This window comes from Haplochromis burtoni, unplaced genomic scaffold (assembly GCF_018398535.1).
Source record: "Haplochromis burtoni strain Fernald_Lab_line unplaced genomic scaffold, NCSU_Asbu1 Contig_32, whole genome shotgun sequence".
In the NCBI taxonomy this organism is placed as follows: Eukaryota; Metazoa; Chordata; class Actinopteri; order Cichliformes; family Cichlidae; genus Haplochromis; species Haplochromis burtoni.
In genome coordinates, this window is record NW_024582393.1 from 852998 (window position 1) to 866627 (window position 13630).

General features: G+C 38.4%; 1 protein-coding gene across 1 annotated transcript in view; it reads right to left on the reverse strand.

Annotated features, from left to right (window-relative positions):
* Positions 1 to 214: 214 nt before the first annotated feature.
* LOC102308656 (vitamin D3 receptor B) overlaps positions 215 to 13630 on the reverse strand; it is a 29915-nt gene continuing 16499 nt past the window's right edge. The window contains exons 3-10 of the mRNA XM_005918558.3: positions 13332 to 13479; positions 10944 to 11074; positions 9272 to 9468; positions 8948 to 9047; positions 8100 to 8280; positions 5232 to 5383; positions 4738 to 4854; positions 215 to 4422 (exon numbers count right to left, since the gene is read on the reverse strand). Coding sequence (XP_005918620.1) covers positions 4169 to 4422; positions 4738 to 4854; positions 5232 to 5383; positions 8100 to 8280; positions 8948 to 9047; positions 9272 to 9468; positions 10944 to 11074; positions 13332 to 13477 — 1278 coding nt within the window. The 5' untranslated portion in view covers positions 13478 to 13479 and the 3' untranslated portion in view covers positions 215 to 4168. The remainder of the gene's footprint in view (positions 4423 to 4737; positions 4855 to 5231; positions 5384 to 8099; positions 8281 to 8947; positions 9048 to 9271; positions 9469 to 10943; positions 11075 to 13331; positions 13480 to 13630) is intronic.

Sequence of the window (13630 nt, forward strand, 5' to 3'; positions counted from 1 at the left end):
TAGCTGGACTCTCCCAAATCTGTGAGATATCTCTGAGGTAATCATTGAAGTATGACTCATTAGACAGCAATAAATACCAACATGAATACAAATATTATAAAAGTAAAAACAGAGGCAAATGCTTAATGCTAAAGCAAAATCTGAGCTAAAAGAGGTAGGTTTTCTTTTTAGGTAGATTATGGTGTACATCCATTGTGGACACTCCTCTTTTTTGTAAGAACTACATTATGTTGATTCCATTACAATCCCTGTCCTAAAGGGAGGAGCAGAAAGAATACAAAATAAAGACTTAAAATCATTTGCATGGGAGATGGCCAACAGTCCTCTGTGAAGGCTTTCATACATGTTTTCAGACAGGATTTGTAATGGCAACAGTTACACACGCATGCACGCCCACACGTACGCACGCACGCACACACACACAAAACACCTCCTACAACATCTACGAATATGATAAACTGTAAAGCTTGCTGGTGATAGTGTACCATGAGCTGTATATTGCAGGCATTGTTACTGTGTTACGTCGCAGTTCTTACGGATATCTCAACAAAGATGGCTCCATCTATTTTGAGGTCGGATTTCCACTGATGTATAGATTACAAGTTCCAGTATTAGAACAACAACAATGTAGAGTTAAAAAACCCAAAACTGAACAGATTCTGAGCAGCCTATCACGATGAAACCAAACAGGAATCTCTGGGAATGAACCACAATCAAATTTAACTTTATTTATGAGCTGTATACCGTTTTGGGAAAGAGAAAGGAAAAAATAAAAAATAAATAAAATCAGCAATAAGACATTCGGTTCGTTAAAAAAAAAAAAAAAAAAAAAGGGGGTGGGATATTCTTTTTATGACAGAAACTCTGTCACTACACAAATACTAACTGCTCGTTTTATACATCCACAAGAGTTTTCCTGTTCGGTTTTCAAATCCCCAAACTCAACTCCTTTTTTTACCCTGTTCGTGTGTGGAGGGAACTCTCCCTGTGGCACTTACATATTCATCAAACCTCCTACTGTATTTAAACATACACAAGTCAACACTGCAACCTCTATCTCAAAAAAAGGAAAGAGAACAATTTCAAAGCCATATCTACATACAGGAGTATGTATTTCGAAATAAAATCAACATGGAGACTTTTCCAAAAAATAAAAGAAGTCAAAAAGTCAGTATTCAGTAACCAAGCACATCACACCCCTCATCAAACTGACATACTATACATACAAATGGTACTGCCTAACGACACTCGAGCTTCAACTCCTTAAAGATCAATCACAGCAGGGTAATTTGTGGGGCGTGCGGATTTTTCTGTTAGTATATTATATTATATATATCTCGATGATTTCTAGGAAGAGGGCAAAATTAAATGATAATACAAAATAAATCAAGCCTATTATGTGACTACAGGAACACTGAAAAAAGCGATCAAACGGTTTGTGATATGCGGATTATCTAAGCGTCGAGCCCCAGCTGTCAGCTTGTGGCGTTTCACAGTGACTGCAGAGTTGGAATAAAGCCACAGTGATGTTGAATGGACTTTAAACTGTTTAAAAACAGATCAAAGCGACACCTGTCACAACTTCTCACAAAGCAGTTGTGAGAAAAACTCGCCATCTTCCTCACAGAGTAACCCTGGTCTACTGAGATGAAGGAAAATCTGTGTGTGACAAATGTGGACCGGACGGTCAATCGCAGGAACTCTTTAAAAGATTTCTTTTGTCACACAGCAAATACAGGACAAAGAAAAAGAAAATATAAACTTTTATGTTTAATTCTTCAAATGACTTCCTTTAAGCAACACTGCCTCTAGTGAAATCATGAGCACTTGGCAGGAAATCGACTTTACTTTAGGGAATTGTCTTGATGTAAAAGATATGTTGTCTTGTATAATTTTACCATAATCCCACATGCAGCAAGCCATATATTACTGGCCTGTAAACTGAAGCATTTAAAGTCTCTTGGCAGTTTGGTTTATAAGCCATTAAATGCTGTCTGATGAAGCATAAGCCAAAGATGACTGACAGCAGAGAGAAGGCATACAAGTTCTTATCATATACAAGTTCATGTTCCAAAAGCCACAGATAAATAGCATATGAATTCAGCAGATGGGACAATGAGAATGTCCAAGGTTCTGGAGTCATCATTTTGATGTACTGTAATGTACCAGGTGTATAGCTAGCTTAGTAATCTACATGGCTTATATTTGAGAGCAGCACGGTTTGTTTAGGTTGTCCTTTTTTTTCTGAGAATGAACCTTGGATATTCACATCAGTCCACCACTAAACAAAGAATCGTTTGAGTGTGTCAAATATACAAGCAGTTCCCTGTTTAAGCCATTCCTAAATACCCCCCCAAAAAGGAACAAAGACAAGAAAAACAAAGATCAAAGACAAAACAAAGAGCATAGTGTTGGAGAACATGGTGCTTATGGGTCAGAAACAAAAAGTCAGTTGTGTTTGCATATATATTTTTGAGGAAAAACAAAACAAAACAAAAGAATCTATGTAGCCCTATGTACAGCGGCAGACATTATTTATATATACCTGGTATTTACACAATGCAGCCACTAGAGGGCCACGCAGCATACATCATCAAACAGGAGGGCCCGGGTGGAGGACGTGCGCAGCAACACCACCACAACCAGGCCCCTGGACATTCTAGAAAATCCGCTTCCCAGTCAGAAACGAAAGGGGTGTGATATCTGTGGAGGTCTGAAACAGCTTCCCAAGCTCTCCATCCACTGAGCTCACTGTATACTGAGGAGGAACAATTCATGGAATTGTTTTTAAGGTGAAGTGACATATAAAAAACAACAACAAAAATATCTATTGCAATTATATCCGTAGCTATGCCAATTCTGAGTATGCTATGCAGCTATATATTAACAAGGCAGGCCCTTTGCTTTGCCATCAATTTACTATTCCAGTTAGATTTGGCATTTTAGCCCTTTAAAATCTGTGATAACATAGATACTGTATATCAATACATAGGCTTGAGTAAAAGGTGGTATAACAGTGCTTAGGATACATTTGATAGCAATTCTCTATTTACACGGGAAAAAATAACAACAATTAAACAAGAGAGGAGAATAATGAAAACAATTTCAAAAGAGAGCAACAAGCCATAAGGTTGGCTTGGTTTGATTGACAGTTAGCAGTGTAAAAGTAGCTAATACATTTAGTGGCTAATTCTCACCTCAAAACCAGGCACCCTAAGGTCCTATCAGAACCTCACTAAATTACAGTCTAAGCTCTGTACTCTGCTGTATAAACCTATAATAATATAACATTTTCCTTCATAGGCTGTGAGGCTAGTCAGACAACTTGCCGAGCGGCTGCATGAGTGAAGCGAGCCAAGGAGCAGCAAGGTTATTTTTAGGTACTGGAAGCTTTTTGAGAAAGTAGTTGACCATACCTTTGGTGAAAGGTGAAAGGCATGTATTTGATTTGTACACAAAGTCATATACATATGCTGCCTTGGAGAGAAGCAGATTAAAAAACAAAAAACCCCAAAACAAACAAACACATAAAAATACATGATTTCTGAAAATCATCAAAAAATTCAAAGTAATGTGCAGGCACTGCGTTTGCACTGGTAAACTGAAATGTAATGCGTACTGTATCTAAATTGTTCTGAGTAAAAGTTTCACATTGGTGATGTAAATATAAAAACAACCCCAGTAAAACCAAGAGGTAGCTCAACTGAATGGCTAAATGAATAACTGAGTATGCTTGTTGTGTTGGTGTGTGCACCACAGGTACACACAGGTAATGTCCAGGCATTTGAAGCAGCTGTTTGTTGATTTAAATACAGACAAAAACACTGTATATAGCCAGAAGTCATATGTATAGTTTAATTTGTACTATCTGAAATTCCCTTGTTTACTCTATCTCTTCATATCTGCTTGCTCTCCTGCACAATCTTGGCCTCTACACCAAGACAGACTTCTTTATATGGGAATCCACACACACATGCAGTCGCACTCGCACTCACGTGCGCAGACACGCACACACACAATTTACTTTCTCTTTTTCATTTGCTTCATACACCACACCTGCATCTAGTCCAACCAGGACATTCTCAGCTCCCCTCTCTCTGTTTTTCTCTACCTACTGGGGTCTTGCCGCCAGCTTCCTCCCCGACCAACTGAGGTTCGGAGATTGCTTCTAGGAGACTTCACTGCCAAACACCTCCAGCACCAGTGGAGTGAGCTGCATGCTGTGCTCCGGCTGAAAGGACAGTGAGCGGTACTGTTTGGAGTGCTCCTCGTTAAGACTTCGCAGGTCGGCCAGCTTTTGGATCATCTTGGCGTAGAGCAGCCTCCCTCCCGGGTGGTGAAGCCTGATGTAGGCTTGCAGAGTCTCCGACAGTCGGTCTTGCAGGGCTTCGATCCGTGCATGATCCTGCACACCTGGGCGGTCTGCAATGAGGGAGGGGGGAAGAGACTCAGTGGCTTGATGTTAGGGAACAGAAAATAGCTTTTGAAATCTAACTGTCAGAAAGGATTATATCATTTGTGTTTATTGTGAACTAGCATACTGAAGAACAAGCAGAGGATCCAGTCATTATTCGTTTAAAAGCTTTGCGCTGCTTGTCACTTTTATATAATCAAGTGGACATATGCACAAATGATAGCAAAGTTGGCAACAATGTTTCAATTATTTTCTGTTTCAAGAAGATACACCTCTACACTCAAATCATTCCTTCTACAGTCCTTTCTCCACACCTACACTACCTGGAGAAAGCAGACAGATGGCCATCAGCAGCACGTGCTCCTCCTCGTGCAGGTTGAGCTTCTTCAGTCCCACCTGGAACTTTACCAGCGGCTCCAACAGCTCCAGAGTGTGTCCCGCTGCAGAAGAGAAACATGCCATTAAAATGTGTAACCTACAACTCATTTCAGTGAAAATAGGTGATCAAAGAAATATAACCAATTCCTTGTTAAGACTTCATTTTCATTTTCATTCTTAGCTTTGTTTACACTAAAACCCAGTAATTTCTGGCTCGCACAATTGTCTAATTACCAAAGTTGAATTAGGCTCGTTGTACAGACTAATAAGAAACAGCAAAGCTAAATTTTGCATGCAAATGAGAAGACACACAATTATATATAACAAAGAAAACCCCAACTAAAATTAATAAAACACCAGTAGGCAGATCTCAACACTGTCTTTCTTTTGTCCTTACAGCAGTAAACATGGCAGCATTTAGACTGATGTTTGGACTGACCTTTGGTGACGTCACTGATCTGATATTTAAAGTCAGGTCCACCACAGCTCCAGGACATGTCTTCCAGGTTGAAGCTTTGATTTGAACGCAGCATGATCACCTCAATGGCACTGGACTTGAGCAGAGCAATCTGGTCCTCTGCAGTCAGCTCTCTACAGGGAAACAAATCATCCGTTACGTTTGGATGCTTATTTAAAAGATTAAAAGTCCTAAAAATGGCAACAGATGACCTGAAGATCCAGTACTGCTGTTGCACCAGATCACCTTACTGTTTAAATCACTCAACTGTATTATGTTAATTAAGAGGCAGGTTTTACATAGCAATTTAGTAGAAATATGCAAATTAAAGGTTTATTTACAGTTTCTATCACTCTCCTTCTTCACCTTCTTTGCCTGCTTTGACAACAGGGCTTATTTTTGGTGTTTTTGCCTTTAATATAAAACAACAGTGGGAGTGAGAAACAGAGGAATGACAACTTCCAGGAAATACGGGCCCTGACTCGTTTCAGCCTTGACCCCATGAAACACTGTGGATTTGTCAACGTAAACACAAGGAGAGAGTTTCATGTGTGGAAGGTGGGACCCTGGTCAGCCATTCTAAATTTGTCTTTGTAGACATGTAATTTATTCTATGTGTTTAGAAAGAAAAAAATAAAATAAGATAAATCAGTTTTTCCTGGGGGTGCCCAACATAACCTGGCATGAAAGGAGATCCAGGATTTAATACTAACGATGGTATAATCAATAAGTTATTTATCTATTCTGCACTAGGGACTGAAGAAATCATGAAAATACATTTGCTATTTACAGGACTGCAGAAGGGGGCAGCATCCATAGGTAACATATATAGTATATAGGTAGATAAGTTGGCAAATTTAGCAGTTTTATTAGCTCAGACTTTTACTAATTTAAAAAAAGTGAAGTGAAATTTGCCTTTTAAATTTTGGTTTCCTTTTTGTTGCACAGTCTAGCACATTCTTGAAAATTTTTGGCACCCATGTGTGAACTTCAGTAATCAGTAAAGCACCTTTCAAGGTTCAAATGGCTTCCCCATTAAAGACAGATTGCCATTTTGCTGTTCTATCCCTCTCCAAATATTTTTCTGTATAGTTTTGAAGTAGTACCCTTGTAGAAGGCAACTACTTCAATCTGTGTCAATGGAGTAAGACATGATGCAAAACTTAGTGATATGTGTCTTTATTAAAAGGTCCCTCTGATCCTGTACAGATTACTGTAGAAACCACCAAAAAAACAACAACCCCAAACTATCACAATCTGTTAACTTTGTGTGCATCTCACAAATCATCTGTTTTGGTTTTGTTAATTATTTTATAAATAAATAACTATTCATTAACTCTATGCTGATATCATGACTGAAAATCTGTAGTTATGGAAACATGAAAATAATTGTTTTAAAATGTACATAAAAATGAAGATTGCTCATAGATCTGACTCTATAATGATTCCTGATCATAATGGCACACCTACACAGGTTTTCAGGTTCAACAACCATTTTACTATCTTAGTCCAAACAAGTAGAAAAGAGTAGAAAAGAAAATATGCCTGCCTGCATGTGACTCAGCTGTGTAAAAGCTCCTCTGCTATGTGTTTGACATTACTGTTTTGCAATGAGAACTGCCAGAAAAAAAACATGCCAGCATAGATAAAAGAAACTGATAAGCTTGGATACAGGCTTGTCCTTGATACTGTGCTTGCTACTCCTCAAAGAGGTTTCACTCATAATCATAAGAAAATCATTTCCACTGTAATAAAATTCTTTTAAAATTGTTTTTGTGAAACTGGATTTCGTTTACTCAAGTAAGCAGACAGAGTACAGTACGCAATCTGTGTAATCTATGGCCTTTGGCCCAAAGCCATCACTATGCCACAACAACAAATCAGGCAGAAAAAAAACAAGTACAAAGTCCTCAACACCAATTTAGGTAAAGTGTCACTGAGACAAGCAAATAAAGAATACGTAAAGAGAGATCGCAAAAGCACATTTAAGCAATCAGAATCAGAATATATATTAATCCCTAAGGAAATTCTGTGGGTTACAGTTCCTCGAAGACAGTAACAGACTAAACTATTTAAATAATACAATGTTACTGAGTTTACAAATTTAAGAAATAGCATTAATACATACAAATGGCTCAAATAAAGGATTCGATTTTTCTAGAGCTGCATATGCTTTACTATTCTAATGAGAGCCACACACACGGAGCACACCTAAGATAAGATAGATAAGATAACTCTTTATTGTCATTGCACAGTCATACATAGTACAGTAGTACAATGAAATTGGAAAACTGTCCTACGTCGGCACTACATATAACACAACACGACACAATATGACACATCACAACGCAACAAACAACACAACACAGTATATTAACTTAAGAAAAATAAGTGTATGTGTATTGCACACTGTTATTATTGCACATTAATTATTATTGCACCTCGTTATAAATATAAATATTATTATTGTTATTGTTTGGTATGTTTGGTATGTGACGAAACTGCTTCACATACAGTTTGGAATGCGAAGGATACCAAACTGCTCAAAAAAAATCAAGAACATTTTAAAATCTCTTTTCTTCCTGTCAGTGACTTTACTGTCTGCCATGAGACACACAGATGAATAAATGAAAAAAAAAATCAGCAACCTAAAAACAAAATTGGTCAGACGTCAATTATTGTAATGTTATTTAGTAATTATTCTAATTTAATTAGCCTTACTTGACATTTTAACATCGTTTTATAATTACTAAGAACATTTTTTGGCTGCACTAAAGGCCTTGGAGTCAGGTTAATCAGAAAACACTCTTGATTCTTTTGACTGACATCAGTCAGAGTGCACGCATGTACCTGAAACCGGGAATCATCTTGGCAAAGCCGATGACCTTCTGAATACTATAGGAGACCAGGTCAGCCAGATGGGGCAGCATAGAAAAGCTGGAGCCTTCTTCTTCACTGGAGTCAGGACTGCTGCCCTGATCCTGGTACATCATCAGCAGGTTGTTGAAAGTCATTTTGGTGTCAACTGACTCTGCAGTGATCATAACACAGAGAGCAGAGAGAGGGGGGGAAAAAGAAAGAGATCAAACATGAAGCAAGAAGAGTAAAGTGGTCACATGACGGCATGCAACAATTTCACACCATTTCAGTGTGAATATGCACTCAGAGCAGCAGTTGTGAAAACAGAGAGGGCTTGTTGGTGAAGCTTTACGACTTTAAGCTAAGAGGAAGCGCGCTGAATATCCTCTGAGTGCAACTCTGAGAACATAGGAAGCTTCAGAGCTTGCTGTGGTTGTTTTGAGCTATCCGTCTCTGCTGTGTGCCGGTGCTAAGGCACATGACCCTTGCTGTGCTCACACCATTACTGACATATGCAGTAATGAACTGAGAAGCCAGGTGTCTGAGGAGTGCAGGTAATTCACACGATTTCCACTGAATTCCCAGTAAAGCAGATTATATAAGTTAACGTGAAAATAACTGAACTGGAAAATGAAATCCTTTTCCAAGTCAGGTGTTCACTCTTAGTAATTTTCCCAAAACATGTCTACCAGAAAGAGGGGAAAAAAGGGTGTTTTCTGACTGCAAGCCATTAGTAATTTCTGCTTTAATATCTTATAATTGTAGCCTTTTTCTCGTTTTTGGAAAGACACTGCTTTCACTTGATTGCCAGCGAAGTCTTCACAGAATGTGAATTTTACCTGGAGAGTGACTGAAAGAATCAGAGGAGGCATCAGACAGGGAGTGGAGAGAGGCAGCTCTGCTAGCGCTTCGTGTCACTGGGCCCTCACGCACAGGGGGCTAGACAGGAGAAAAGGGCACATGTAAAGGTTTCACGCAGTAAAAACTAAAAAATAGACAAGCATTTGATCTAAAAGTACGCTATTTTTCTGCTGTAAAATAATCCAAACTTTTATGTAAACTGGGTTAGGGTTTCATTAATCAATAATCAATTTAAAACCATTATGGTAAAATAAGGTGAACTAGGTTTGACTGGATGATGTTAATTTGATGAAGACACAAACCCTAAATCGGCCGAAGTCAGAATAGGAGTCGTCATATGTTTTATGGTGAGCCTCCACCAGCGTGGCAATGATCTGACTCTGTTCTTCGGTGAGTCTGGGTCGCCGTGCCTCTTTCTCCGCTTCGCGCTGTGCCTCCTCATCCTTCCTCCGCTGAATCAGGTCCTTCTTCCTCTGCACTTCCTCATCTGTCAGAATGACTGGATGGGGAAGATCGAGAGAAAGTGTGAGAATTGTCAGCAAAAGAGAAAAAAAGTGCACAAATAAATTCTTTGCATGACAGTTAAGCTCAAACACATATACAAAGACAACATTAATGCAAAGAAAGAATAGGAAATATCTGGGGTTAAACTGGGAAAAATGAAGAAATGTATAAAAAGTTATAGTAACAGAAGTTCTAAGGTACACCACTTTTAAAGCTTTTCAGTCTGGATTTGTGTGCTACATTGTGTTGACAGCTATGTCAATGTTGTGCTGGGTAAAGGGTGTCTGTTGTTCTCTGGAGGAAGAGAAAGGCCGGGGATGGGTCCATATGGAGACCCCTGCTGCACTGAACAACTGAATGCATTGTCTTTGTTCTGTCCGCTCCTTGTTGTTCAAGCCACTGAATTAGCTCACAGAAACAGAGAGAGAGGCAGAGAGAGAACTGGCTCTCAACAACATGCTGCTGGTTTTGTTTTGTTTTTTCACTTTTAACAGCAACAGCAACGACACTGGCTCCTGTTCACATGCAATAAAGTGAAGTGTTGTTGCCGCAACAAGAAACTTTTTTTTTTTTATTGGAGGAGGGAGTGGGACATTTGGTTGGCAGGGAGAGACTTGGACAATATCCGGATATTAGCAGAAGAGAAGAAAACACATATCTGCTATTTACAGACTATAAAAACAAACAGCAGTGTGTGGAAAGAAGAACCCTGGCTAGACGGTACATTAGGTGTTTAAACTTCACATGGAGTATACTTACTGTACACAATGTGAGGAGGAACTGTTAGTTCAAATGAAATATGTAAACACTAAAGGAGCAAAGACCCAGAGATACTTGACCTCAGACCAAACATTACATAATGGTTACAAGCAGGACAGCAAGCCCCCATGGTAGCAAACACCACATGTGTACATTTTACTGTGAATTCAATAAAAAGAAACAAGAATGCTTTAATGTATCTAACACACAAATCTGTACACAATGTGTACATTTTTCAAAGTAGGAAGTCGGTCTTGGGCGGTCCGGGATTCCAACATTATATCCTGGATTGGTGTGAGGTCCGGCATCCAGGGAACAAAGGCTTGTGGCTTCATTTTCAAGCCCATGTGCTATGCAGTTATTTCAAGAAAGAAGAAAAAAACTGATTGTTTTTTTATAAGAGAAGTTTTATTTATTTATTTATTTATATAATTATTGTAATTTATGCTTTTAATCTTAATTATTTTGTTTCTTTTTGTGGCTTTTATGTTTTCTATGTATCTTTTTTAAATGTTAATAGCTCAATTGGAAAGCATTTTAGGTCAACTTTTGTTGTTTTTTTATTTTATGTGCCATTTAAATAGAAATGATTTGACTTCAATAATTAATAACCTGGTTAATTAGAACTGCAATCTGAACCCAAATTGAATCCACCTACATATGCGGGTTGGGCCAGTAACTGAAGACAAATGGGTGACCTGTCATACTTACACTCTTTCATCATGCCAATGTCCACACACCGTTTGAGGCGGCATGCCTGGCAGTGGCGCCTGTTGTCCTTGGTGATGGTGCAACTGCCGTTAAAGGGACATGTGAAGGTGGCCTTGCGCTTCATACTGCGCCTAAATATATTGTACACATTACACAGTATATTAAAATACAAACATAATGAAGTCTGTTAGCGCACAAAAATAAAAATCAAAGAATTAAATTAATACAACATTTATTTATTTATTTATTTTTAAAGAGAAAGAGAAGAAGAACCTTAAAAGTGTTTGGCTGAATTCAACTGCTAAGGCAATGTGGAAACCTTTTGACAAATTATTTTGAGAGAATTACAAGACATCAAGAAATTCTGTACTTTTCCCCGTCTTTTACATAAATAAATAAAAGATACAGAGTAATCAAAATGCTGACTAAACAGGTTACCGTCTTTGTGCAATTTAAAAACAGCTGTATTTAAGAAGGTGGAAGGGCAGATTGATTAAATGTAATGACCTGAATAATAACACTAGAAGACAGCAGAATCATCTCCAACAAAAACAAAATGGAGAAGCTTCATAAATAAATTACAGCAGCACAGGTTGTGGTAACTGGATGTTGGGAAAAAACTGACATCTGTCATTTTGCCAGGTTAGAACACTGATGCTGGGTCTACTGAAACAATAAATGATTTACAACACTGTTAAGAACAGCATCGGTGGTCTGTTTCTTTCACAACATAATATTAAACATACATGGCAGAATATACCCATGACCACTACGGGGGTCACAGGTGCTGCTACTCTTTAGTGCAGAGGGGGCACGTGCAATACGATTTCCTGTCAGTCAAGTGAGAATCTGCAAATTCAAAGATCTTTGTTGACTTCTTATCATTTCCCTGAGAGAAAGGTTCCTCGGATTATAATCAAAGGGTGCTGGGAATATCAGTTTTCAGCTTGATAACAGAAGAAGTATTAAGCTTTTAGAATAACATAACAATTAATTAACAACAAACAAACAAAAAAAAACATCAAATGGGGAAAAAATGAATGCCTGCCTCGATACATTGATTATTCTTGAGCAATCACCTCAGTCCACATACTTCATATCTGCCTATTAAGACATATTGACTGTGGTGCTTAAGCGTCTCTGCTTTAACTGCAGATAAATAAATAAATAAATAGCTTTTTGGGACATTAACATAGAAAGTAACTGCAGTTAGTATTTCTGTTCATCTTTTTTCTCCAAGGCTTCACAAATCCATACTCTTTCTCGTTATTAGTTATTATCAGCTGTAATGCTACTGTACAGGTCATTTAAGAAAAAAAATCCTTACAATTTTTATGACCCTATCTAGAAAATCTAATATAACCTCTGGATGGCAGAGTTGTTGCACTTGACTGCATTAGATTTTATAGGCATGCCTAATGAAATGGCCATTTAGTGTATAAATGAGTGGAAGAAATTTTAGATTTTATATTAAACATTTTATATTTTATTTCTGAATTAAAAGTAAAAGTAAAAGTTCTGTATATACTGTGTCTAGTTACACGCCATCAACGACCTCCTCCACCTGGTAGCCTCACGTGCTTTTTATTACTGACTTCTTAGAAAATCAACAGTTAGCATTATATATAAACTGACTATTGCTTGCTCAACATACTTTATCTAGGCCATCAGACCCAGATAAATATTTTTGACCTTCAAGTCTGAGACTGACTAAAAGTAAGTCAAAGGCAATCTACGGGACAAAAATTTGTCCTGCCTAACGGTGATGCAAGGCACACTGATTTACTCGGTAATGGACATTTATGTATGAAAATGTATACACAGATGTGAGCAAAAACACGTGCTTCGTGAAAGTTCAAACAAGGGCCATCAGCGAGCCGAGGAAGGAGATTATTAAACATCCGTCTTTTTTTTCCCCTCCCCTCCCGTTATATATACCAACACTGCTGAGAGAAACAGGCGGAACTGCACGGACACATCAAACACACACACACACACAAGCCTGGCACAAAATCATGACTTGCTCCAGTTTCGTCTTTGGATAAATTGGAAACTCATGTCTGTATCAATGAGCAAGGAGTAGCCAAGACATTAAATACAGGAATGGGCTCGTTTGTATTCTCGGCCTGCTGCCGAGCATTAGTGTGGACACGAATGCTGTCAGCTGGTGTGTGTGTGTGTGAGAAGCTGTGGGCAGCGACTATACTTTATATCATAATACATATATATCATAATATAAGCATGTGAGTAGCCATTATATATGCAACTTGTGTGTACATGTGTCAGTAACTTATGCAATATTTTCCAATCATTTTGAGCTTTTTTTTCTGCTGGCCACACAAACGTTATATTTGCACAGGCGAAAATTAAAACCATCAATTTTTGTACCTGAAAAAGCCCTTGCAGCCCTCACAGGTCATGGCGTTGAAGTGGAAGCCAGTGGCTTTGTCGCCACAAACACCACAGATTCGTGGCACATTCCTATCGAACTCATCAGCGGCCACAGTGGACGTACTCACAACCGTGGGCTCCATCACTAAAAAGAGAGATGAAATCAAAGGAGGAAAAGGGGAAACAAAAAGACACAGTAAACAACACTGTAGAAACTGTATGCAACAATTAACACACACACACACACACACACACACACACACACACACACACACACACACACACACACACACACA